Here is a 24036-nt window from a genome sequence, read left to right on the forward strand (position 1 = left end):
TTTTATGGATTTTAGGTAGAAAGTAGAAGCGAGCAGTGGTGGGGTGATTGGGCGTAAGGAACATTTTTTCTTTTTTATTAAGGGTGTTTTGGTTATAAGAATTCATTCTAAAGGCAATACAATTCATTTTAGAACATAATTTCTTCACCTTTAACGATTCCTTCTACATACAAACAAGAGGTACTGCTATGGGTACGAAGTTCACACCCTCATACGCAAATTTGTTCGTAGGCCTCTTTGAAGAGTCTCTAGGTCTCCAATCCCATAAGGATGTGCATTTTTACCGCCGATATATCGATGACATCATCTTCATCTGGGGGGGTAGCGCCGAAGACCTAACCCCATTTATATCAATGTTAAATCAGAACGACTGGGGTCTTCAATTTACACATGAATCCAACTCCAAGAGCTCAACATTTCTAGATTTACAGATTGAAATCATCAATAACAAGATCACCACCAGTACCCATTTTAAAAAAGTAGACGCCAACAGCTACTTAGAATATTCCAGCTGCCACCACACCAAGTGGAAGAAAAATATACCTTACGGGCAAATGAAAAGAGTACGGAGAAACTGTTCCAACGAAAAGACCCTAAAAATACAACTAGGAATCCTTAAAGATCGTTTTCTGGAAAAAGGATACCCCAAAAGTCTAATCAAAGCGTCGACCCAGAGAATCCTTAAAATAGATCAAAAAGAAGCGTTGAAACCATCACTCCCAAAAACTACGGACGAGAAAGGATACCAATACAATCTTATCACCAGATACAATAGAGACCACCAAAACATTAGAAAGGTAGTCACAAAGCACTGGAATATCCTGCTGAAAGATCCCATCCTTAAAAATATACTACCCCAATTGCCGTCCATAACTTTTAGAAGGGCACAAACCATTAAAAACATCATTGCCCCATCCTGTCCCAAACTCAAAGCATCTCCAAATACAATTGTTCCACTACCAATAAAAAAAGGATGTTTTAAATGTGGCATCAAAAAGTGCAAATGCTGCGCAATGATTACACATGGCATCAAGACCATTGAAACAGGGGGTCCCTCGGGTCCCTGGATCATAAAACAAGATCTAAACTGCGGAACCAGAAACGTCATATATCTCCTTAAAGAGGACCTTTCACTACTCTACAAACGAAAAACTAACTATACCTGTGGGCAGAGCGGCGCCCAGGGGTCCCCCTGCACTTACTAGTAAGTCTGGGCGCCGCTCCGTTCGCCCGGTATAGGCTCCGGTGTCTGCGCTCCCTCTGACTGATTTCTTGTAGGAGGCGTGTCCCTTGCTGCACTGCTGGCCAATCGCAGCGCAAGCTCATAGCCAGGCTATGAGCTGTGCGCTGCGATTGGCCAGCAGTGCAGCAAGGGACACGCCTCCTACAAGAAATCAGTCAGAGGGAGCGCAGACACCGGAGCCTATACCGGGCGAACGGAGCGGCGCCCAGACTTACTAGTAAGTGCAGGGGGACCCCTGGGCGCCGCTCTGCCCACAGGTATAGTTAGTTTTTCGTTTGTAGAGTAGTGAAAGGTCCTCTTTAAATGTCCCTGCGGTTTAAAATACATCGGTAGGACCACACAAACCCTCAGAAAAAGAATGTGTGAACACAGGTCCAACATCAAACGTAAAGTCCCGACACATAGCGTATCACGACATTTCTCTGAAAAGCATGAGGGCTCCATAATCGGTCTCACAGTCACACCCCTAGAAACCATCACCTCATCATACCAACAACTATGCCGAAAGGAAATGTTCTGGATATTTACATTAAACACCCTATCCCCTTTCGGTTTGAATGAATGTTTAGAATACTCCAACTATTGAAAAAGTACCACCACCTAAACCCTGTATGTGCCACCTACAATCATAGCATCATCCATACGTCTTGATTCATATACGGATTTAAAATATTTATTTACTGATATATGTAATTATCCACCCCAACTTTTATCCAGCACGTCTTATTTCTATATAGTTTTATATCAAACATATCTATATGTTATGAAAAGGACTTTTTTATTTAGCTATTTATTTTATTTTTATTTTTTCTATGAGTTTTTATGAGGCATATATATTATGAATTGTTTCTAGATGTGATCTGGAGATCTATGTATATATTTATTATCAATGTCACCCCTGACTATTTACTACTTAATCATGATCCTTCCACTATCACTAATATGGATACCTGCTGTATTTTCCAAAATATTGTCTCTTGTATTAACAGTTTCCCTCCAACTGGAACCATTCCCTTAAAAAATCCCTATCACATGACAAGGGATAAAAACGACTCCATTGACACCAATTGATACCATTGTGCAAAACTGATTTTTATCAACATCTTGAGGCACAGTATAAACCTATTATTATCAAGGACCTCCCCCCCTAGTTTCCAAACCTCTAGATCTTACAACATATACACCTCCCTTTGGAGGCGCGTCTCCGGCTCTGGTGCGTTCCACGCTGGGACGCACCGGAAGTCGGGCATGCGGTCAACCTCGAACTCTGCATAGACTCGTAGGAACACCCGGTACTTCCGTTTCCGGTGCGTTCCACGGTGGAGTATGCCGGAAGTCCGGTTTGCGTTCCACCGTGGGCGCAATGAAGAATTGAAGAAAGGGAGACGAACACCCACTTTCACATTCAAAGGTGGATGTAGGCCACCCCCTTTAACCCCACTTGCTTAATAATTGACACCATGTACTAGAGATCGGTTTTCTCTATCGAACCAATGCTTTTTAGGCACTGAGGTAGTCACTTCCGGTGCGTTCCACGGTGGAACGCATGAAAAAACCGGAAGTGACACAATTTAATGCCGTTTTTTGGCGGTCTTTTTGACTAATCCACATGCTATTTAAACCCCATTTTATTGTATATTGAATGTACATGCTCCTGATGAAGGGGACCCATTAAGAGGCCCCAAAACGCGTTGAGCTCCCCCTAGGAGGCAGTCTTTGCGCTGGCTGTAGATTTTTGGGCTACTCCTGTTCCGTGGCTACTACTGTGTGACCCCTTCCCAGGGAGAATTTTTGCTTTCATCCTTCTAGTGCCGACAGTCACTGGTTCTGGCTTACAGGACACATTGTCAGTGGGTGCGGCCCCGGAGGTTCTTGCTGCAACTCCTTCCTCCCTGTGGGGTATCGACCCTGGCATTTTGTGCGGTTTTCTGCAACACATTTACCAGGCATGGTATGTTTCTGAGGTGGTGGCTGATAGGTTCACTTATTCCTTATAGCGCTGGTCAAATGCCCATACCAAGCCATTGTACTGGTGATGGGTTTGCTCACTGCTGGTGGGCCGGTTTTCTGTACCTGGTATAACTTATCGATGTCTGTGGTGCTGGTTTAGCGCCTTGTTCTCTTCACATGTTGTGCATTGCCTCTACCATCTGCTACGGTGACAGCATCAGCGTTCCCTCCTTGTAGAAGTTTGGGCATGCACTTATCCAGTTTGACTCTGAGTTGTCTGCACTGCTTCCCTCACTGGGTACGGCAGTCGTACTGTCCTTGTTGTCACCACTTACACTAGTTCTCTACTGAACCGTATTGGCCTCTTCTTGTTCTCCCCTTCCACAAAGCAAGTAGTTGCACTTCCCCCAGATACTGTTTTTGCTTGCTTGTCCAGTTTCCATAGCCGTTGTGTTCTAGTAGGCCCCCTTTCTGCTGTGGAGTATCTGCATGGGTAGTATGGTTCCGTTCCGTTACATTTTTTTATGGGACTTTGTGGTGTTCGACGTCCGCACTCCCTTCCTGGCACAGTATTTATCCCATATCTGGTTCCGGTCTGGCCGTTTCGTACATTCCTCTCATAGCTTCCTTCTCTTCTTCTTCAGGCGGAGTTGGTCCGCAGTGGCGGTCAATAGTGTCTGATGGGTTAAGCAACTTTGATGTTTTCAGACATGTACATTGCGTCTACCTGTTCCCTTTGCTTATACCTGTTTCTTTAGCTTCTGGTTAGGTCTGCTAGTTCAGGCAGCCTTCCAAAGGTTTCAGACGGCTTCTCTCTCCTCTTGTTTTGGAGCTTAAAGTATAACTGTCGTATTTTTTGGGGGGGGGGGGGGGGGGAGTATTGGATTGTGATGAATAATATCTCCTTGGTGGCCCTATTTCAACTTTTCACTGTGTATTCAATTGCCCCTTAATTCCACAGTTTTGTTCCCTGTACTACCTACTTTTACCTGTGCTTAAAATAGGGTTGCTAGGCATGGTCCGTCTATCTGTTGAAGGACGGAGGACGCAGAAGCAGGCTGCGTGCAAGGTCAGATTACTGACAGCCAGGGACTGTAAGTAAATGATTAAAGCCAGGTCCTCCCCAGCAGCTGATAACAGTGCCTGGACTGTGTGCACTTCTCCCTGTCCCTGCGCTTGGCAGACGCTCCCTCACTCAGCAGAGCTGGAGAATGCAGAGTGGAAGCAGCGCACAACAGGGAAGGGAGATCTGCCATCTGCTCAGTGTATAAATGAAAGCAACATGTGGTAAGAGGACCCCTTTGTGCTGCAGGAGATTAACCCTTTAGGGGGAGGGCTCTGGTTACTGACACTTTTGGGGGGCTATTGTTACTGGCTAGTGAGGGCAGTGGCGGCCATCTTAACTGAATAGTGAAATTGCAGTTTTATGCAGACTGGTTGCTAAGGGCTGAATCTTATTAAATATGGGGTAAGTCAGTCTAATAATAACCGATTCTGGAATATCATGTTATTAGTAACTGCATATATGAAAATTGAAATTAGCGTCTAAGTGTGACAGTTATCCTTTAAGGTCCTCCTCTCCATGTCTCTGTTTACCACATTGTCATTCTCCTTGAGGAACCATGTTACTGCGTTTTTTTGGGGGGGTCGGTCCTACTGCCTTGTTCCCATGTGTCTCCCCCCCCTCCCCCCCAATTCTGTGTGGGGCCTTAGATTCGTTCTGGTCTTGTTCCCTCCCCATGGTACTGCTGTTTAACGTCTCATGGTCTTCTGTGTCCCCCAATGACACGAGCGAGAAAGTAGGATTTTTGTCTTACCTGTAAAACTTTTTTATTTTTTATCAAAGCTTTTTATTTGAAATCAATTTTTCATTTTCCATATGGACATAGAGAACAACACATAGAAAACCCTTCACTAATTCATGCACCTCCGGTGGATCTGAAGCAATCCATCGGGACGCTATCCGCTTTCTGACCTGGTATAAGATACGCTGAATTGCCAACTTAACCTCTTTAAGCCCCAATATTCCACCAGCATATCCCAATATGCATAATAAAGGAGAGCGTTCAAACGTGACCCCATAAACCTTCTCAATGAGGTCAGCCACATCATTCCAATATCTGCGGATAGTTCCACATTAAGTGTATGAGATCAGCAGACATGACTTTGCATCTTGGGCATTTATCGTTGGCACGAAACCCTATTTTATGTAACATTTTCGGGGTTCTATATACCCTGTGAAGCAAGAGCAATTGCGAGACCCTGTGAGCCTCACTTACCGCTATATCAGGGAAGTCAGCAAGCACTTTTTCCCATTGGTCTCCCTTCAATTCTGGTATATCTTTTTCCCATTTTTCAAACATTTGCAATGGATTTTTAAATGTAAGGCTTCCATTAGGCTGAGATTATGCAGCGATATCACTCCCCCCGAGCCACCCCCAGTGGCCGTGAGGTCTATGATCAGGTGTTCTGGGCAGGCAACAGCTTCTCCCGCTGCTCCTGCACTTGTATGGCATGTCTCACTTGCAAATATACATAGAAAAGAACTTTAGGCAGGCTAAACTCCTGTTGCAAAGTAGTAAATTCTTTATGGGAAGTGCCTTCGAATAACTGAAATAGTCTGTCCAGACCAAATTTCCTTCATGTCCTAGCGCTGGAGACCTTGTTAAGTTCATCATACATGATATTCGGCCATATTGAAGTAAATTTCGTATACCCCGTGATACCTGCCATTTTTCTGTTCTTCCACCACACCATATGTATCATACCCAACATCCCGTATCTTCTCCCTACTTCTTTAAAAGTGCCATCCTCTAGCGCTGACAGGAGACATCCTCTGTTGAGCAAGTGTTTTACTATCCTACCTGTCTTATTAACCTGTTCCTCCTCACCCCAACCCCTCATGAGCTGCATTTGGGCTGCCAAATAGTAAACCAAGGTATCAGGGACGCTCAGTCCTCCCCGAGTCTTAGGTCTACACAGGGTACTCAGTTTTATACGAGGAATCCCCTTCTTCCAAATTGGGTCTCTAAAGATTGCATTGACAGTGTAGAACACATTCAGTGGAATCCACATCGGAGCGTTATGCAGCACATAGAGAAGCTGGGGCATAAGAATCATTTTAAGCAGGTTTGTTCGGCCAACAATAGATAGAGGTAACTTAGACCATGACTGTACTTTCTTCCTGAACTTATCCAGTAACGGCATCACGTTCAGGTCTATAAAATCTCCACTATTTCTGGAGATTTGTATCCCCAAATATTTGAAATTCGACACGATCTGTAGCCCTCCGGTCATGACAGGATCTACCGAACCATCCCCAGCCAGCGGCAACAGGACTGATTTTGTCCAGTTTATTCGTAGGCCCGATATGTGCCCATAACTGTAATGATCTCCATTGCAGCTGGCAGGGATGTCTCCCAGTCATCTAAAAACATAAGCAGATCATCTGCGTATAAAGCTATTTTTTCAGTTACCGACCCATATCGAAATCTAGGGCTGCAACGATTAATCGATGTAATCGATTATATTCGATAACTGGATTCGTTGTCGACGAATCCAGTTATCGAATAATCGCCGATTCGTTGCTATTCGGGCGGGCGGGCGCTGCATCTTTATTTTACCTTTTTACAATGACGCTCCCGCTCCTGTAACAGCCAGGCAGAGCGGACGGCGGCGTAACGTCACTCAATCACGTGACGCGCCTGCTCCGCCTCCTTCATTCATGAAGTGGGCGGAGCAGGCGCGTCACGTGATTGAGTGACGTTACGCCGCCGTCCGCTCTGCCTGGCTGTTACAGGAGCGGGAGCGTCATTGTAAAAAGGTAAAATAAAGATGCAAGCGCCGGGGCTGTTAGGGGGAAGGGGGGTCTGTGTATAGCACTGCTATGGGGAGGGGGGAGGATCTGTCTATAGCACTGCTATGGGGAGGAGGGGGGGTCTGTGTATGGCACTGCTATGGGAAGGGGGGTCTGTGCACTGTTATGAGGAAAGGGATCTGTGCACTGTTATGCCCATAACAGTGCACATATCCCCCTCTCCATAACTACGCCGTCCACAGATCCCCCATAATAGTGTCGTCCACAGATCCCCCATAATAGTGTCGTCCACAGATCCCCCATAAACGCCGTCCACAGATCCCCCATAAACGCCGTCCACAGATCCCCCATAAACGCCGTCCACAGATCCCCCATAATAGTGTCGTCCACAGATCCCCCATAAACGCCGTCCACAGATCCCCCATAAGTGTCGTCCACAGATCCCCCCATAAGTGTCGTCCACAGATCCCCCCATAAGTGTCGTCCACAGATCCCCCATAAGTGTCGTCCACAGATCCCCCATAAGTGTCGTCCACAGATCCCCCATAAGTGTCGTCCACAGATCCCCCATAAGTGTCGTCCACAGATCCCCCATAAGTGTCGTCCACAGATCCCCCATAAGTGTCGTCCACAGATCCCCCATAAGTGTCGTCCACAATTTGTTTTAATATGGCCTTTGAACATAATTTTTCAAGTAAGATCATATAAACCTCTGTTTTGTAATTTTGTCGTTTTTCCCGATTAATCGATTAATCGTAGAAATTAATCGGCAACTAATCGATTATTCAAATAATCGTTAGCTGCAGCCCTATCGAAATCCCTTGACCACCGTGGATGAACGTATGGCCTCCGCCAAGGGCTCTATTGCCACCGCAAACAATAACGGCGACAACGGGCAACCCTGTCGGGTACCCCTCTGCAGTTTAAATGAGTCAGAGATGTATCCGTTCACCTGTATTCTAGCCGTAGGGCATGCGTACAGCATTTTGACCCAATCAATAAAGACCGATCCCACCCCCATCTTTTCCAATACCAGGAACAAGTACTGCCATTCCACGCTGTCGAATGCTTTGGCCGCGTCAAGAGACGCGACCGCCGCATTCAAGGCGTGAACCTGACATTTAAGTGTAGTCTCCTGATATTTACCGCGGTCGACATGTTTGGCATAAATCCTGCCTGATCTTTGTTTATAAGTGAGGCAATGACTAAGTTAAGTCGATTAGCCAATATCTTAGCCAGCAACTTGACATCCGCCTGCAACAATGAGATGGGCCTATATGATTCCGCCTCCATCGGATCCTTACCCGATTTGGGTATAACAACTATAATCGCCTCATTCATTGTGTCAGGCAGCTTCCCCAGCAGCCGGGCTTCATTAAATACTTCCAGTAACTGGGGCAATAGGATTGGGGCAAATTGTTTATAAATTTCGGCAGGTAGGCCATCACTCCCTGGGGCCTTATTATTAGCCATATCCCCCAGCGCTATTTCCAACTCCTTCAAAGTAAAGGGGCTGTCTAGGAGTGCTCTCTGATCCTGATCTAAAGTGGGCATTCGTAGGGGATGGAGGAAATTTTTGATGTCAGTTTCCGTGGCTACAGTTTTAGAAGAATATAGGTTCTGATAAAACCCTGACAATACCTGGGATATTTTTTCAGTGGTTACCTGCACCGTACCATCCGTGTCGCGCAGCGCCGCCAGGTAATTAGACTTCTGTTGCTCCCTAGTAATCAGAGCCAACAACCTGCCCGCCTTTTCCCCTTACTCATAATACGTTTGCTTCAAGAAAAACAGTCTATTACGGGCATTACGGAGTAAGCGGTCATCCAACTGTTGCTGCGCCTCCCTCCACTGAGACTCATGCTCTGGTATAGGGTTTTCTACATAACTGTTCTCTGCTTCCTCTACCGCCAAAAGTAACTTTCTAGTTAGAGCACTATTCTCCTTTTTCCGACCATTAATTTTTGCAGCTAGCACCCCCGCAAGAATGCCTTCATTGTATCCCACACCTACTGTTCTACCGGCTGATGGGAGATTATGTTAAAAAAAAAACCTCATTTTAAAGCGTCCCTGACATCTGACAGATCAACCAGGACATTCAGCCAATAAGGGTTGAACTTCCATAGATTGGATCTGCGCGACACGGATGGCAACATCTGAAAGGTCGCCACAATCGGTGAATGATTAGAAATTTGTCTTGGCAAGTATCTAATATCATCTAGCAAATAACCCATTTCTTCATTGCCCAGAATGAAATCAATTCTGGACAAGGAACCGTACATGCTGGAGCGACAGGAGAACTGCTTGGTGTCAGGGTACCTCAACCTCCAGAAGTCCAGAATGAATGCTTCCTGAAGTAATCTGCCGAAGGGAGTGAGATCGCTGCTGACAACCTGTGGAGAAGCATGAAATTTATCTAGTGACAAGCAGGGTACAGTGTTAAAATCACCTAACACTATTGTAGGCACATAAGGCCTTTCCGCTATCAAAGCTATTAATATTTTCATCACCTGGGAGGAATATGGTGGGGGAATGTAGACTCCAATGATTACGCACTCCATGGAGTATAGGGAGCCATGCAAATGCACATACCTGCCCACTCTGTCAATATTCTGGGAGAGACATGAAAATGCAATAGACCTGTGCAGTAAAATGCTCACCCCCTGTGCATAGGCAGAATAGGTGGCATGGAAGCAGTGACCAGCTCATCTCGGCGTGAGAATGCTAGTTTGGTCCGGCAGCAAGTGAGTCTCCTGGAGACAGCAAATCAGGGGCTGATACTTCCCCATACCATCTAGCACTGCCCGTCTCTTGTTGGCCTCCTTAATCCCCCTAACGTTCCAACTGAAAAAAAGTCACCCTACTAGTCATTAGACCAAAGCGACCGTCTGTAAGTGAGGCGGATCTGAGTCTGACCTAACCAATCAACATGCCTCAGCTGCATTTCCTGTCCCACTAGCATAGTGGGTGGTTGAATATTCCTGCAGATCCTGGCTTCTAAGCTAACATCATCCCCCAACATTAGAACAAAGACAAAAGAAACAAAAACAAGATGAGAGAAAAACACAAAAAACAGTCCTGCACTTAAGTAGTCTAGGACAAGGTCACCGGTGTGTCCAACAGGTCCCTGCTCTTTCTCCCAAAGGGACTGCAGGTTCAAAGAGTTAACCGTGTCAGAACCACCAGCTCCTCAGTACAGGTGAGACTTTTAGTGGCGAGGCGTGGCTTAGTCTGGTTATCAAAGCTATGCACTGCCCACCGAAGTATACAATACACTTGCTTCCTGCTCCTCACATCATCCCTTCAATAAACCTCCTAATACTTAACGAACCCATTATATAAGTGGTGTTCAAAAATCACGTTGGCATAAAACATATTAGAACAGTAAACATCTGATAATATGACCGCTAACCCTGTTCACATGACTGCCGCGTCTCAGACACAGTATCCCATACGCTCCATACATTCAGTCATGCACACTGAACCACAGCAATCGCCCTTCAACCATCCTCCGCCTGCGGATCAGCATTCCTCAAGCGATTTTCATGATCATGACTGTCCACCCATCGGAGAGCCTCCTTAGGATCTTCAAAAAAATTGGTTCTGCCTAAAGCAACTATCTGTAGCCGTGCTGGAAACATCGAGTAGGGGACATTCAGGCCGCACAGCCGCCTCTTTATGTCCAGGAACCGCGACCTCCGCTTCTGGACCTCCATAGAGTAATCCGGAAACAGCGACACCCTTTGGCCGCCAATGGAGAGATCAGGTTGTTCGCGAGCTTTTCACAGGAGTATATCTCTATCTTTGTAATGCAAAATCTTCATAAGAACCAGTCTCGGTGGAGCGCCTGGTGGTAACGGCCTAGTAGGAACCCTATGGGCCCTTTCGACAGCAAAGAGAGGGGTCAAAGTCTCCTTCCCAAAAGGTATCTCTCGCCCAGGCGTTGAAATAATCAGTCGGGTTAGACCCTTCAACCTTGTCCGGCACTCCCACTATGCGAACATTATTCCTCCGCGAACGATTTTCAAGATCGTCCTGTTTAGCCATTAAAAGAGCAATTTTCTGTGTATGATCAGCAGAGGCTCTCTTGAGGGAGGGTACAACATCTTCAATTTCCACCACTCGGCCTTCCAGGGCCGTTGTGCGGTCTGCCAAGCGCTTTAGGTCATGACGCACAATAGACACGTCTTCCTTTATGGAGCCCACTTGCATCCTCAGGGCCGTCAATGATTTCCCACATTGAGTGATGGCTTTCAGCACATCTTTGAGAGTAGGCTCCTCTATATCTGGCTCCATATTGTCCGTGCCATCCGATTCTGCACACTATCGCAGCGCTTCATACCTGTTAGAGCTGCGGGGAGATAAATCGTGCTCCCTATCCTCCACACCCTCACGATCAGGGTCGGGATGAGACGATGGCTTGTTTCAGGTAGTTCCAGGGGTTCTATTGTGTGCGCGAATCTCCCCAGTTTGACAGCCACTTCCCGCTGGATATCTTTTGCGTGGTCACTGCGCCGCGGTGTGTCAGGCCCGGCGCCATCTTGCAGCTCCCTGCACGGACCTTTAGAGTCCCTCTTCGGGCCCATCGCAGCTCACAAAACAGCCGGAAAAGTCTCAAACTTGAGCGGGCAGACAGCAGCACCAAGGCTTCAACTTAGGCGAGTTAAGTTCAGATTTAAGGGGTTCTATACAGGATAAACTGACGAGATGGTGCGGGAGCTCTGCTTAGCATGTCTGCTCACATCCTCCGCCAGCCACGCCCCCCTCCTTTCTTACTTTTAATTGTTTTCTGTTGACTTCTCCTGGCTGCTCCTACTGCTTTCATACAAACTGATTAGCTCCGTGTCTGCAGGAGAGGTATAGCTGAGAGGAGGTGCTAACACTTTTTTGCCTAGTGTCGCATCCTAGTGGCAGCAGCTATACCCATGGTCTTCTGTGTCCCCCAATCAACTCGGCAAAAAAAGGATTTTACAGGTAAGATAAAAATCCTACTTTCTGGGAACTGTAGTACACCCATTCCAGTTCATACTTTAACGTTTTTGTGTTGTACCCTTTCTTTGTTACAGATAATTAAACGTTCCTTAGAAGTATGGGGTACCGAAGAAGCGCTAGAAGAAGCAAAAGAAGTTCGGCAAGATAACAGAGATAAAGTGAAGCAGAAAAAATTTGACAAAAAAGTAAAAGGTGAAGCATCGAAATATTATATTTACCTGTAGTGTTAAATTACAATAATTTTAGGACATAATTTGCAGAAGAAACCCATTGAAAACTAGACTTTGTTTCATAACTATATATAGGAATATATAGTTTTATGGTAAATATATATGTTCTTTAACCGCCTCCGGACCGTCTAACGCAGATGTGCGGTCCGGAGGCGGCAGCCCTGCGCACAACGACGCATATACGCGTCATCTCGCGAGGGCCGGGATTTCCTGTGAACGCGCGCACACAGGCGAGTGGATCTCGCTGGCAGGCTGGAGATCTGATTTTTTTAACCCCTAACAGGTATATTAGACGCTGTTTTGATAACAGCGTCTAATATACCTGGTCCTCTGGTGGTCCCTTTTGTTAGGATCGACCACCAGAGGACACAGGTAGGTCAGTAAAGTCGCACCAAACACTACACTACACTACAACCCCCGTCACTTATTAACCCCTTATGAACCCCTGATCACCCCATATAAACTCCCTGATCACCCCCCTGTCAGGCTCCGTTCAGACGTCCGTATGATTTTTACGGATCCACGGATACATGGATCGGATCCGCAAAACACATGCGGACGTCTGAATGGAGCCTTACAGGGGGGTGATCAATGACAGGCGGGTGATCACCCATATACACTCCCTGATCACCCCCTGTCATTGATCACCCCCCTGTAAGGCTCCATTCAGACGTCCGCATGTGTTTTGCGGATCCGATCCATGTATCCATGGATCCGTAAAAATCATGCGGACGTCTGAATGGAGCCTTACAGGGGGGTGATCAATGACAGGGGGGTGATCACCCATATACACTCCCTGATCACCCCCTGTAATTGATCACCCCCCTGTAAGGCTCCATTCAGACGTCCGCATGATTTTTACGGATCCATGGATACATGGATCGGATCCGCAAAACACATGCAGACGTCTGAATGGAGCCTTACAGGGGGGTGATCAATGACAGGCGGGTGATCACCCATATACACTCCCTGATCACCCCCTGTCATTGATCACCCCCCTGTAAGGCTCCATTCAGACGTCCGCATGATTTTTACGGATCCATGGATACATGGATCGGATCCGCAAAACACATGCGGACGTCTGAATGGAGCCTTACAGGGGGGTGATCAATGACAGGCGGGTGATCACCCATATACACTCCCTGATCACCCCCTGTCATTGATCACCCCCCTGTAAGGCTCCATTCAGACGTCCGCATGATTTTTACGGATCCATGGATAGGATCTGCAAAACACATGCGGACGTCTGAATGGAGCCTTACAGGGGGGTGATCAATGACAGGCGGGTGATCACCCATATACACTCCCTGATCACCCCGTCATTGATCACCCCCCTGTAAGGCTCCATTCAGACGTCCGCATGTGTTTTGCGGATCCGATCCATGGATCCGTAAAAATCATACGGACTTCTGAATGGAGCCTTACAGGGGGGGTGATCAGTGACAGGGGGGTGATCACCCTGATCAGCCCCTGTCATTGATAACCCCCCTGTAAGGCTCCATTCAGACGTCCGCATGTGTTTTGCGGATCCGATCCATGTATCCATAAAAATCATACGGACGTCTGAATGGAGCCTTACAGGGGGGGGTGATCACCCCCTGTCATTGATCACCCCCCTGTAAGGCTCCATTCAGACGTCCGCATGTGTTTTGCGGATCCGATCCATGGATCCGTAAAAATCATACGGACGTCTGAATGGAGCCTTACCAGGGGGGTGATCAGGGAGTCTATATGGGTGATCACCCCCCCCCCCCCCCCCCTGTAAGGCTCCATTCAGACTTTTTTTGGCCCAAGTTAGCGGAAATTTTTTGTTTTGTTTTTGTTTTTTCTTACTAAGTCTCATATTCCACTAACTTGTGTCAAAAAATAAAATCTCACATGATCTCACCATACCCCTCACGGAATCCAAATGCGTAACATTTTTAGACATTTATATTCCAGACTTCTTCTCACGCTTTAGGGCCCCTAAAAAGCCAGGGCAGTATAAATACCCCACATGTGACCCCATTTCGGAAAGAAGACACCCGAAGGTATTCGCTGAGGGGCATATTGAGTCCATGAAAGATTGAAATTTTTGTCCTAAGTTAGCGGAAAGTGAGACTTTGTGAGAAAAAAACTAAAAAAATCAATTTCCGCTAACTTATGCAAAAAAATAATAATAATTTCTATGAACTCGCCAGGCCCCTCATTGAATACCTTGGGGTGTCTTCTTTCCAAAGTGGGGTCACATGTGGGGTATTTATACTGCCCTGGCTTTTTAGGGGCCCGAAAGCCTGAGAAGAAGTCTGGGATCCAAATGTCTAAAAATGCCCTCCTAAAAGGAATTTGGGCACCTTTGCGCATCTAGGCTGCAAAAAAGTGTGACACATCTGGTATCGCCATACTCAGGAGAAGTTGGGGAATGTGTTTTGGGGTGTCATTTTACATATACCCATGCTGGGTGAGAAAAATATCTTGGTCAAATGCCAACTTTGTATAAAAAAATGGGAAAAGTTGTCTTTTGCCAAGATATTTCTCTCACCCAGCATGGGTATATGTAAAATGACACCCCAAAACACATTCCCCAACTTCTCCCGAGTACGGCGATACCAGATGTGTGACCCTTATTCGTAGCCTAGGTGGGCAAAGGGGCACATATTCCAAAGTGCATCTTTCGGATTTCACCGGTCATTTTTTACAGTTTTTGATTGCAAAGTACTTCTCACACATATGGGCCCCTAAATTGCCAGGGCAGTATAACTACGTCACAAGTGACCCCATTTTGGAAAGAAGACACCCCAAGGTATTCTGTGAGGGGCACGGCGAGTTCCTAGAATTTTTTAATTTCTCGTGCATGGCATTGGGGGACACAGCACCATGGGTATATGTCCAACTACCACTAGGAGGCACTAGACACAAAAAGTGTTGGCTCCTCCCAGGTGGGCTATACCCTCTCCACAGGCACGAGGCTATTCAGTTTTAGTCTAGTGTCCGTAGGAGGCAGACCTGTCCTGCTTTTTTGCAGGTTCTGCTGTTTATTTTTATTCTTTTTTTCTCTCTTCCGCAGGTCGGTTTTTTTCCACCGTTATACCTGCTGCAGGCTGGGGCTCCATCGTGTTCCACTTTAGTTGCCCCCCCTGCGGGCGCGTACTTCGGTACCATCGCCGGTCACCCAGTCCCCACGGACTGCATCCGCAGTGGCTTGCCGGCATTCCCACGGTTCCCGTGTTGAGTCTGCCGAAGGGGTGACCGTGCTGCGCCCGAAGACATCGGATGGTGAGTATATCGGATGGTGAGTATACTCCCCTGTCCCTGTGTCCCTGCCCCAGGGTTAGGTTCCCTTCTGTGGCCAGGGGGATGGGATCCACCTTAGCTGGGGGTCCTGGGGAGCCTCTTCGTTCCTCCTAGCCAACCCCCTCCCCCTCCTGGGGGGGTTATATTCATTTTTTTCCTCCCTTCTTTTCCCCCTCGGTTGGTCTTTTCTCTCCTCCCTGGCCACAGTCTCTCCCTGGCTTCCCCGCTACTTTAGTCCCCGGCTTCTGCCGGGACTAGGCCTCATCTTCTATGGCCTGTCCCCGGCTCCCAGGTGCTCTGTTTGCCCTGATCTGCCTATCCCCAGGTGTCGCTTCTCCCCCCCTACCCTACTCACCTATTTTTATGGTTCGGTGGGCCCTCTGTCGGCCGCGGTTCGCCCCGCCCCCCTTGCTCCATTCCCGGCCACCTCATAAATCGAGGCCCCGGCTTTTGGGCCTGCTAGGCCGCAATCTTCCCGGCCCCTCCCCCTTGCTTCCCGGGCTTTTCTGAGCCCCGCCCGGCCCTCGGGAGGAGCTATCTCCTCACCCTTTCCTGGGCTAACATGTTTTTTCTGTTGGAGGGGGTGGTTAACCCCTCGATTGCTTCATGTCCCCTGCAGCCCTACTGACCACCTCTTTTTTGGGGAACAGCTGCTGCTGCACTTCTTTGGGGGAACACTGCGTCCGGGTCAGGATAGACAGCCTCTGCTGGCTGCTTTTTGAGCATCTCTTCTCCCAACAGCTCCTCGGTCGCCACGTGTTTTCACGTGCGTCCGCTGTCTACAATGGCTGCCATGTGGTCATCCTGTCCCTGCTGGTGTGCAGTACCTCTTCCCAGATCCCATTGTTTTCCCTGAACAATCTTTTTGTGTAGGTTCCCCATGAATGGGTCCCTCCGTGTCAATGCCATGGGAACCTTGGCCGACTCTCCCTGGCAGTGTCGCTGGAACGCTACCAACCCAAATTGCGGCCACCTCTGCCCTCCCAGGGTCCTCCCTGCAGATGGGGCATGCTCAGTTAGGGGTACCTGCACCCGGGTTCGGCGAGGGGTAGCTCACAGTACACCCTCGGGTGGTCTCAACGGGGTCCCACCCCTCCTCGGCATCCTCGGATCCCCCCCAGGACAGGCCTGAGGCTGGTGACGAATCCTTCCTGTCACCCCATCCGTTGCCTCTGGGGACACCTCTGCACCGATTCCCTCGGAACAGAGCATCAGGCGGTCTTCCTCCATATAGAAGCCCTCTGGGAGGTCAAGACTACGTGCACGGAGGAACCTCTCCTACCTAAACAGGGTTGGTATCCCCTCTAGTGGATTTTCGGATGGTGCTCCCCTGACCGCACAGGTATTCAACTGCACAGGTAAGGCAGCCGTCCCCGTGTTTAGCATACTGAGTCACCTACCCGGTGTCTGATACGTACGCCTTCTCCTTAACAGGGGGGTTCCTGCACCACTGCCATAGGCTGTCCCTGACAAGCCTTCCTGGTTCCCCTATACCAGGGGTTATCCTCTACACATTTGAGAGTGTTTCCGTGGGGTTCCCATCCTGGTGTTGGTGTTCGCCACTCTACCTCATTACAGGGAGTTCCTGTTCTGGGCAAGCGGTTAGCTCGGCTATCGCCTCCTGTAGGTTGGTGAGTTCAGAGCAATTGTACAGCCGCCTTGCCCCTTTTCTTAGGTAGTGTACCTACAGGAGCCATTACTCCTGGCTGGCTCTATGGTGTTCCATACAGCACTATTTCTCCCTTCCGGGTGAGATATACAGGTCGCTTCAATTGCCGTTGCAATTGCACCTGTCTGTTCCCAGCCACTTTGCTCCTGTCATAGGTGGAGTACCTACACCATCTCCTGATGCTGTAGCCGATTCCCCTGGCTTGGCGCTATGGTGTTCCATGCGACACTATTTCTCCCTTCCTGGCGAGATATACAGGCTGCCTTTAATTGCCGCTGCAATTGCGCCTGTCTGTTCCCAGCCAATTTGCTTCCTTCACAGGTAGAGTACCTACGCCATCACCGGTGCTGTAGCCGATACCTCTGGCGGGCTCTGTTGTGTTCCATGCGGCAACATTTCTCCCTACGGGCGGAATATAGAGGCCACTTTCAATTGCCGTAGAATTGCCCCTGTCCGGTTCAGTTACCTGTCTGTTCCCTGCCGCCTTGATCCCTTAACAGGTGGAGTACCTGAGCCATCTCCGGATGCGGTAGCCGTTCCTCCTGTCCGGCTTTATGGTGTTCCATGTGGCATTTTCTCTCCTTACAGGACGAGATATTGAGGCCTCCTCCTATTGCCGTGGCCATTGCACCTACCTCATCATAGTGTGCACCAAACGGCCATCTTACTCCCTTCATGGGTAGAGTCCCTGAACCGTCTCCGATGCTGCAGCCGTTCAACCTGTCTGGCTTCTAGGGTGTGCTATGCGGCCCTGTTTCTGTTGCCATTGCACCTACCTGATTGTGGTGTGCACCTGTCTTGTTCTTTGTGGTACCGTGCGGCCCTACTGGGTTCCATTGTTAACGCGGTTGCTGTTGCACCTCTCTGGGTCTAGGGTGCACCATGCGGCCACATTGCTTCGATCTTAAATGTAGTTCCTCTAACACAGCCATATTTCTACTTACAGGTTGTGTACCTGTACCCTCCGTATGCTGTCTCATTCCCAGATGCTGTGGCTATGTTTCCACTCTCCTTAGTTGGCAACATGCAGCCACTTTCCCCATATTTTAGGCGTGTGTTTGTAGTACCCCAAGCGCTGGGCCCTGTGGTGCGGTCTGTAGCTCAGACAGTTTCTGTATCACTGGGTGTTTTCTGCCCACGGGTTCTAATCTGTGCTGCGGATGTTGGTTCCATCCATTTGGTTCTTCCATACATCTGCCACTCCTTTACTGTCGCGCTCATTGGTCTCCTTCTACCTCTCAAGGCACTGTCTGCACCAGGCCCCCTTCGTTCAGCGTGTGCATGGTTTCCATGTCTGGCAGGTGTGGGCCAGCCCAACCCCCACCTTGTCGGTCTACTGCTACTTCTGGTAGCTCCAGTATATGACTGATCTGTCTGATCCGGCGGGTGGTCCTCATTCAACCACGCTCCCTACTCCGTGGCCAGGTGGTTGTTGGCCTTCGTGCTGTAGTTGCTCTTGCCTTCTCTTTACGGTACTACGGTATGCTGTGCTCCGCGTTACCCCATGTTATAGGGGAGTACTCGCGTTGTTTCCTAATTGCTGAGCGGCCCATTCCTGGTGAAGTACAAGGATCTCCACTGGATCTTCTACCTTGTTTGGACACGTAGCTGGTGGCATCGGCCGCGGCTGCGGTTTTCTGTCATCGCTGGATGTCCGCCACACGGAATCCTTCTGGGTCCACGGCTTTTATCATTGCTGGACGTCCTCCCTGATGGGTCAAGGACAGGACCTCTGAGCGCCACACACACCTGTCTGAATTTTCAGCTGCTTGCTCTGGTATCGGACAGGGCCCCGTAGTTCCTTTTGGGTCCAGGTGTTTTCGGTATTCCCTTGTATTTTCTGCTTAGTTGTGCTACATGGCGGAGGGGCAGTCCTCTTGGACCTTGCCGTCGTCTGCACCTGTCTGGTGCTTTCTCCCCCCTGGAAGTTTTCTGTATGCCGGTCGCAGCTGGTTTCTACATTTCTATGTAGGCTACCCCGGTTTTTTCATGGCGACTTCTGCATTCCTTATGCATATGGATGTCTGTCGTTTTGTGGTACATCCCGAGCTGCTGTACTTGCCCTCTCTGGGACAATGTTTAAGGTTTGCTGGTCAATATTCTTGGTACGGCTAGTTGTCCATGGCCTATGCCCCTTCCCCTATGGTGGTTTCTTTTCGCCTTTCCTGGATATTCTGGCTTGCGTTGTCTTCTGGTGGTTCAGCTTCTGGTTCCTTGTGAGCCCATACTGGGTACTCCTTTCTGGAGTCCCTGTCCCTGTTCATTTGAGGTCCTCTTGGGATTTGTGTCTCTTTTTCCAGCCTCCCACGTCAAGTACCTGGTATTGAGTGGTTTAGTGCTGCGGTTTGCAGTTCCACCGTATGGTCTCCTTCGGGAGGGACCTCCTCCTGTTGTAGGACCTTTCCTCTTTAGGTTTTTTGGAGTGCTCTCCTTCTACTCCCATGTCTCTCAGTCCAGTGTGTCCTGCCGAGGTTGCCTGGCCTGTATCTGGCTTCTTTTTTCCATGCTACTTCACATGCCCAGTGTTTCCTCTGGTCTTACGCTTCACGGTGATATCTTGTTTTCGGAGGCTTGCGCCTCGTCTCCTGTTTTTGGGGACGCAGGAGCTATCGTTCTTTTCCTGGTTTTTTACCTACAACCCCCTCCTTCTCCAGGGTTGGCGGTTTCCTCTAGCAGCCTTGGGTTTTCACCTTTACATGGGGCGCTTAGCTTCTTTCCTGGCCTTGCGGTGAGGGGAGTCCCCTCCCTTCACATGTGAGCCTTGCTATGGCTCCCCCACTCGTTTGGTTTTCAGTGCTTCCCTGTTTCTTTTCTCCCCTGGCCTTTCAGGGGATGGCCACAGGTTTTTTTTTTTGGGTCTGGAACAATGTAGAGCGTTGGGTAGTTTCACCACGCGGTGCTGTCCTAATTTTTTCTCCAGCCCTTGGCTGCGCTCTGTTTCCTTTTGCCACCTTCTTGCATTTGGGATTTTCTTCCAGTCATTTGTCCTGGGGTGCTGGCAGTCTTCCCTGCTTCTTCTGAGGTTTCTTCCTTGTTATGGAACCTCTTGCCCATCTCGTGTTTTTTCCCGTTGGGTCACATGGTTCTCCTGCACCTGTATGCCCAACCGGTGGCGCGTCTCTTCTTTTCCCTCCCTCAGGGACTGCTTTGGGACGTCCCATGGTGCTGTGTCCCCCAATGCCATGCACGAGAAAATTGGATTTTTTGTACTCACCGTAAAATCCTTTTCTCGTAGTAGGCATTGGGGGACACAGATCCCTCCCTATGTTTTTTCTTCCGCTTCTCCGGGCTGGTCTCTTGATCTTTCCCGGTACGGGAGTTGTTGGTTCCTTGCTTTTCTTCTCTCTCCTACTGCTTTTGGTACAAACTGAATAGCCTCGTGCCTGTGGAGAGGGTATAGCCCACCTGGGAGGAGCCAACACTTTTTGTGTCTAGTGCCTCCTAGTGGTAGTTGGACATATACCCATGGTGCTGTGTCCCCCAATGCCTACTACGAGAAAAGGATTTTACGGTGAGTACAAAAAATCCAATTTTTTGTCACAAGTTAGTGGAATATGAGACTTTGTAAGAAAAAAATAAAAATAAAAAATCATCATCATTTTCCGCTAACTTGTGACAAAAAATAAAAAGTTCTATGAACTCACTATGCCCATCAGCGAATACCTTCGGGTGTCTACTTTCCGAAATGGGGTCATTTGTGGGGTGTTTGTACTGTCTGGGCATTGTAGAACCTCAGGAAACATGACAGGTGCTCAGAAAGTCAGAGCTGCTTCAAAAAGCGGAAATTCACATTTTTGTACCATAGTTTGTAAACGCTATAACTTTTACCCAAACCATTTTTTTTTTTTGCCCAAACATTTTTATTTTTATCAGACATGTAGAACAATAAATTTAGCGAAAAATTTATATATGGATGTCGTTTTTTTTTTTTGCAAAATTTTACAGCTGAAAGTGAAAAATGTCATTTTTTTGCAAAAAAATCGTTACATTTCGATTAATAACAAAAAAAGTAAAAATGTCAGCAGCAATAAAATACCACCAAATGAAAGCTCTATTAGTGAGAAGAAAAGGAGGTGAAATTCATTTGGGTGGTAAGTTGCATGACCGAGCGATAAACGGTGAAAGTAGTGTAGTGCCGAAGTGTAAAAAGTGCTCTGGTCATGAAGGGGGTTTCAGCTAGCGGGGCTGAAGTGGTTAACGCCTTCCTGCCCTGTGCTTTAACCTATTAATGACCAGGCAGTTAAAAAAAAAAAAAATTTTTGTTTTTTACTTCCAGCCTACCCAAAGCCATAACTTTTTTTATTTTTTCATTCACATTTTTTGCGGGGCAAGTTCTACTTTCTGATGGCACCATTTACGGTTGCATAGAATGCAAATGAGGTGGAATTTTAAAATGAACACAGAAACTGACCTGTTACTTTCATTCTCCGGATCAGTATGATTACAATAATACGACATATGTATAGGTTTTTTTTGCATTTGAATACTGAAAAAAAAAAAAATGCCCCCCCATAACTTTTTTTTACTTTTATGTATACGGAGTTGTGTGAGGGCACTTTTTTTGCGGGGCGATCTGTACTTTTAATTTACACCATTTTGGTGGGTGTATGACTCTTTGATCACTTTTTATAAACAAATTTGGTGAGAGGTGAATCAATCAAAATATTGGGACTCGCCCATTTTGATTTTTTCCATTTTGCCCTGTGGGATAAATAATTTTATTTATCAATAGTACAGGCATTTTTGCATGCGGCGATGCCCATGATGTTTATATATTTTAATTTTAGTTTTTAATTTTGGGGATAGGGGGTGATTTGAATGTTAACATTTTTATTTTTTGATATTTTTTAAAAAAGTTTTTGTTTTTTTGTACCACTTTTTTATAGTTCCCCTAGGGAACTATAACAAGCAATCATAATATTGCTTCTCTCATAGACTGCAATGCATTAGCATTGGAGTTTATGAGAATTACACTGTGTTCCATGGAGCGCTGCCACAGGCAGGCTCTCCATAGGAACTAATGTGTGGCAGCCTCGTGTCACTCAGGAGCACTGAGGCTGCTGCACACTACATCTGACTTCCCCAAGTCTCGTGAGGGGGTGCGTGCTCCCGTTTTTTATCCTCACAGATACCATAGATCCGTTGCACTCGCGAGTGGGTACAGTCCCCACCACCAACATATATAGTTGTAAGGCGGTCAGGAACAGGATAAAAGTATGCCATAGCAGGAAGTTAGTTCCTGCAAAGCACCATAATATTACGACACAGTGATGGTGCAAGCTCTAGAGTTAGCTGTGTTATACAGTTGTCATCATATTTCTAATGTCTGAGGTCAGAGGGAACTCCCTCTCTCAACCCAGGACTCCCCAAAACTTGCTCTAGAATCACTGGTTGCTAAGCAGTTGCATCTGAGTTGCAACAATTAGGACCTGCCAGAGACTGTCTTTCTGATTCTCAATAACAGACATAATACACTACAACACAAAAGTACTGCAGTGTATAGAGGATCACATGGTCAAGTCCATTACTGGGCTCCCTCACTTTCCTTCTATAGTAGGAGCTCATGAATAACTGACTGTTCTCCTCCATGATCTGCAGTGATTATACAGTGAGTTCTTGGCAACCACCTAATATTAGCTCATGAGTGACAGATTACCAAAATAATTTACAACCCAATTCCATAATAGTTGGGGTGCTGTGTAAAATGTAAATAAAAGCAGAATCAAAGGATTCTTAAATCTCAGAACCATATTTTAATCACAATAGAGCATAGAACACATATCACTCTGAAAGTGAAAAAAAAAAAATAAACATTTAGAAATTCATGGCAGCAACACATCTCAAAAATGTTGGGACAGGGGCATCTTAAGGCTAGAAAAGTAATTGGTAATAATAAAAGAAGATGGAGCAGCAATTTGCAGCTAAGCCACATAAGTGGGTATAAAAGCATGTTAGAGAGAGAGTCTGTCGGAAGCAAAGATGGGCAGAGGTTCACCAATTTGCGAAAAAATGCATAAAAAATAACAATTTCAGAGAAATGTTCCGCAATGTAAAATTGTAAAGACTTGGAATAGCCCACCATCTACAGTACATCATATCATCAAAAGATTCAGAGAATCTGGTGTAATTCATTTGCGCAAGGGACAAGGCTGGTGGTCCGTATTGAATGCTTATGATCTATGGGCCCTCAGGCAGCACTGCATTAAAAACAGGCATGATTGTGTACTGGAACTCACTGTATGGACCCAGAAACATTTCCAGAAATTACTGCAGTCCAGAAATGCAAGTTAAAGCTGTATCTTGCAAGTAAGCCATATGTCAACACAATCCAGAAACGCCATCTTCTCTGGGTCAAAACTCATTTAAAAATGTGAACTTATTTTTGGAAACTAAAGACTTGAGGAGAGGGACGATCCAGTTTGTTATCAGTGCATAGTTCACAAGCCTGCATCTCTGTTTGCATTAGTGCTTATGGCATGGGCAGCTTACACATAGACATGGTTCTGTCCCAACTTCTTTAAGATGCGTTTCTTCACATGAATCCAGAGATTCTCCCATTTATTGCTCTGCCAGATTATCTTCAGCCTGGCAGCTCAGGTGGCGTGTCTTTCTGCTCTCCCTGTAACTGCCACAGCCACTAACAGAACATATGGCTGATGGCAGTTGAAGATTTAGGGCCCATTTACACGTATCCATTTTGTACACCTTCACAAGGAACTTGGCAAGCTAATACACCCTATTGATCAGGCACCTCTCTTACCTTAAATATACACAGGTTGCCAGCCATTGGCTGGTGAAAATGTGGGACATTCGATGACCCATTTAAAGCCTGAGGTAGTGCACATGCCCTACGGTTGCAGGG

At 47.2% G+C, this 24036-nt stretch overlaps 1 protein-coding gene across 2 annotated transcripts in view; it reads left to right on the forward strand.

Annotated features, from left to right (window-relative positions):
* The window catches only part of XPA (XPA, DNA damage recognition and repair factor), a 106316-nt gene that overhangs the window by 73674 nt on the left and 8606 nt on the right, over positions 1 to 24036 (forward strand). For both annotated transcript variants that reach the window (XM_044271289.1, XM_044271295.1), the window contains one exon: positions 12077 to 12194. In XM_044271289.1, coding sequence (XP_044127224.1) covers positions 12077 to 12194 — 118 coding nt within the window. The remainder of the gene's footprint in view (positions 1 to 12076; positions 12195 to 24036) is intronic.

The sequence above is a fragment of the Bufo gargarizans genome, chromosome 1, assembly GCF_014858855.1.
Source record: "Bufo gargarizans isolate SCDJY-AF-19 chromosome 1, ASM1485885v1, whole genome shotgun sequence".
Lineage (NCBI taxonomy): Eukaryota > Metazoa > Chordata > Amphibia > Anura > Bufonidae > Bufo > Bufo gargarizans.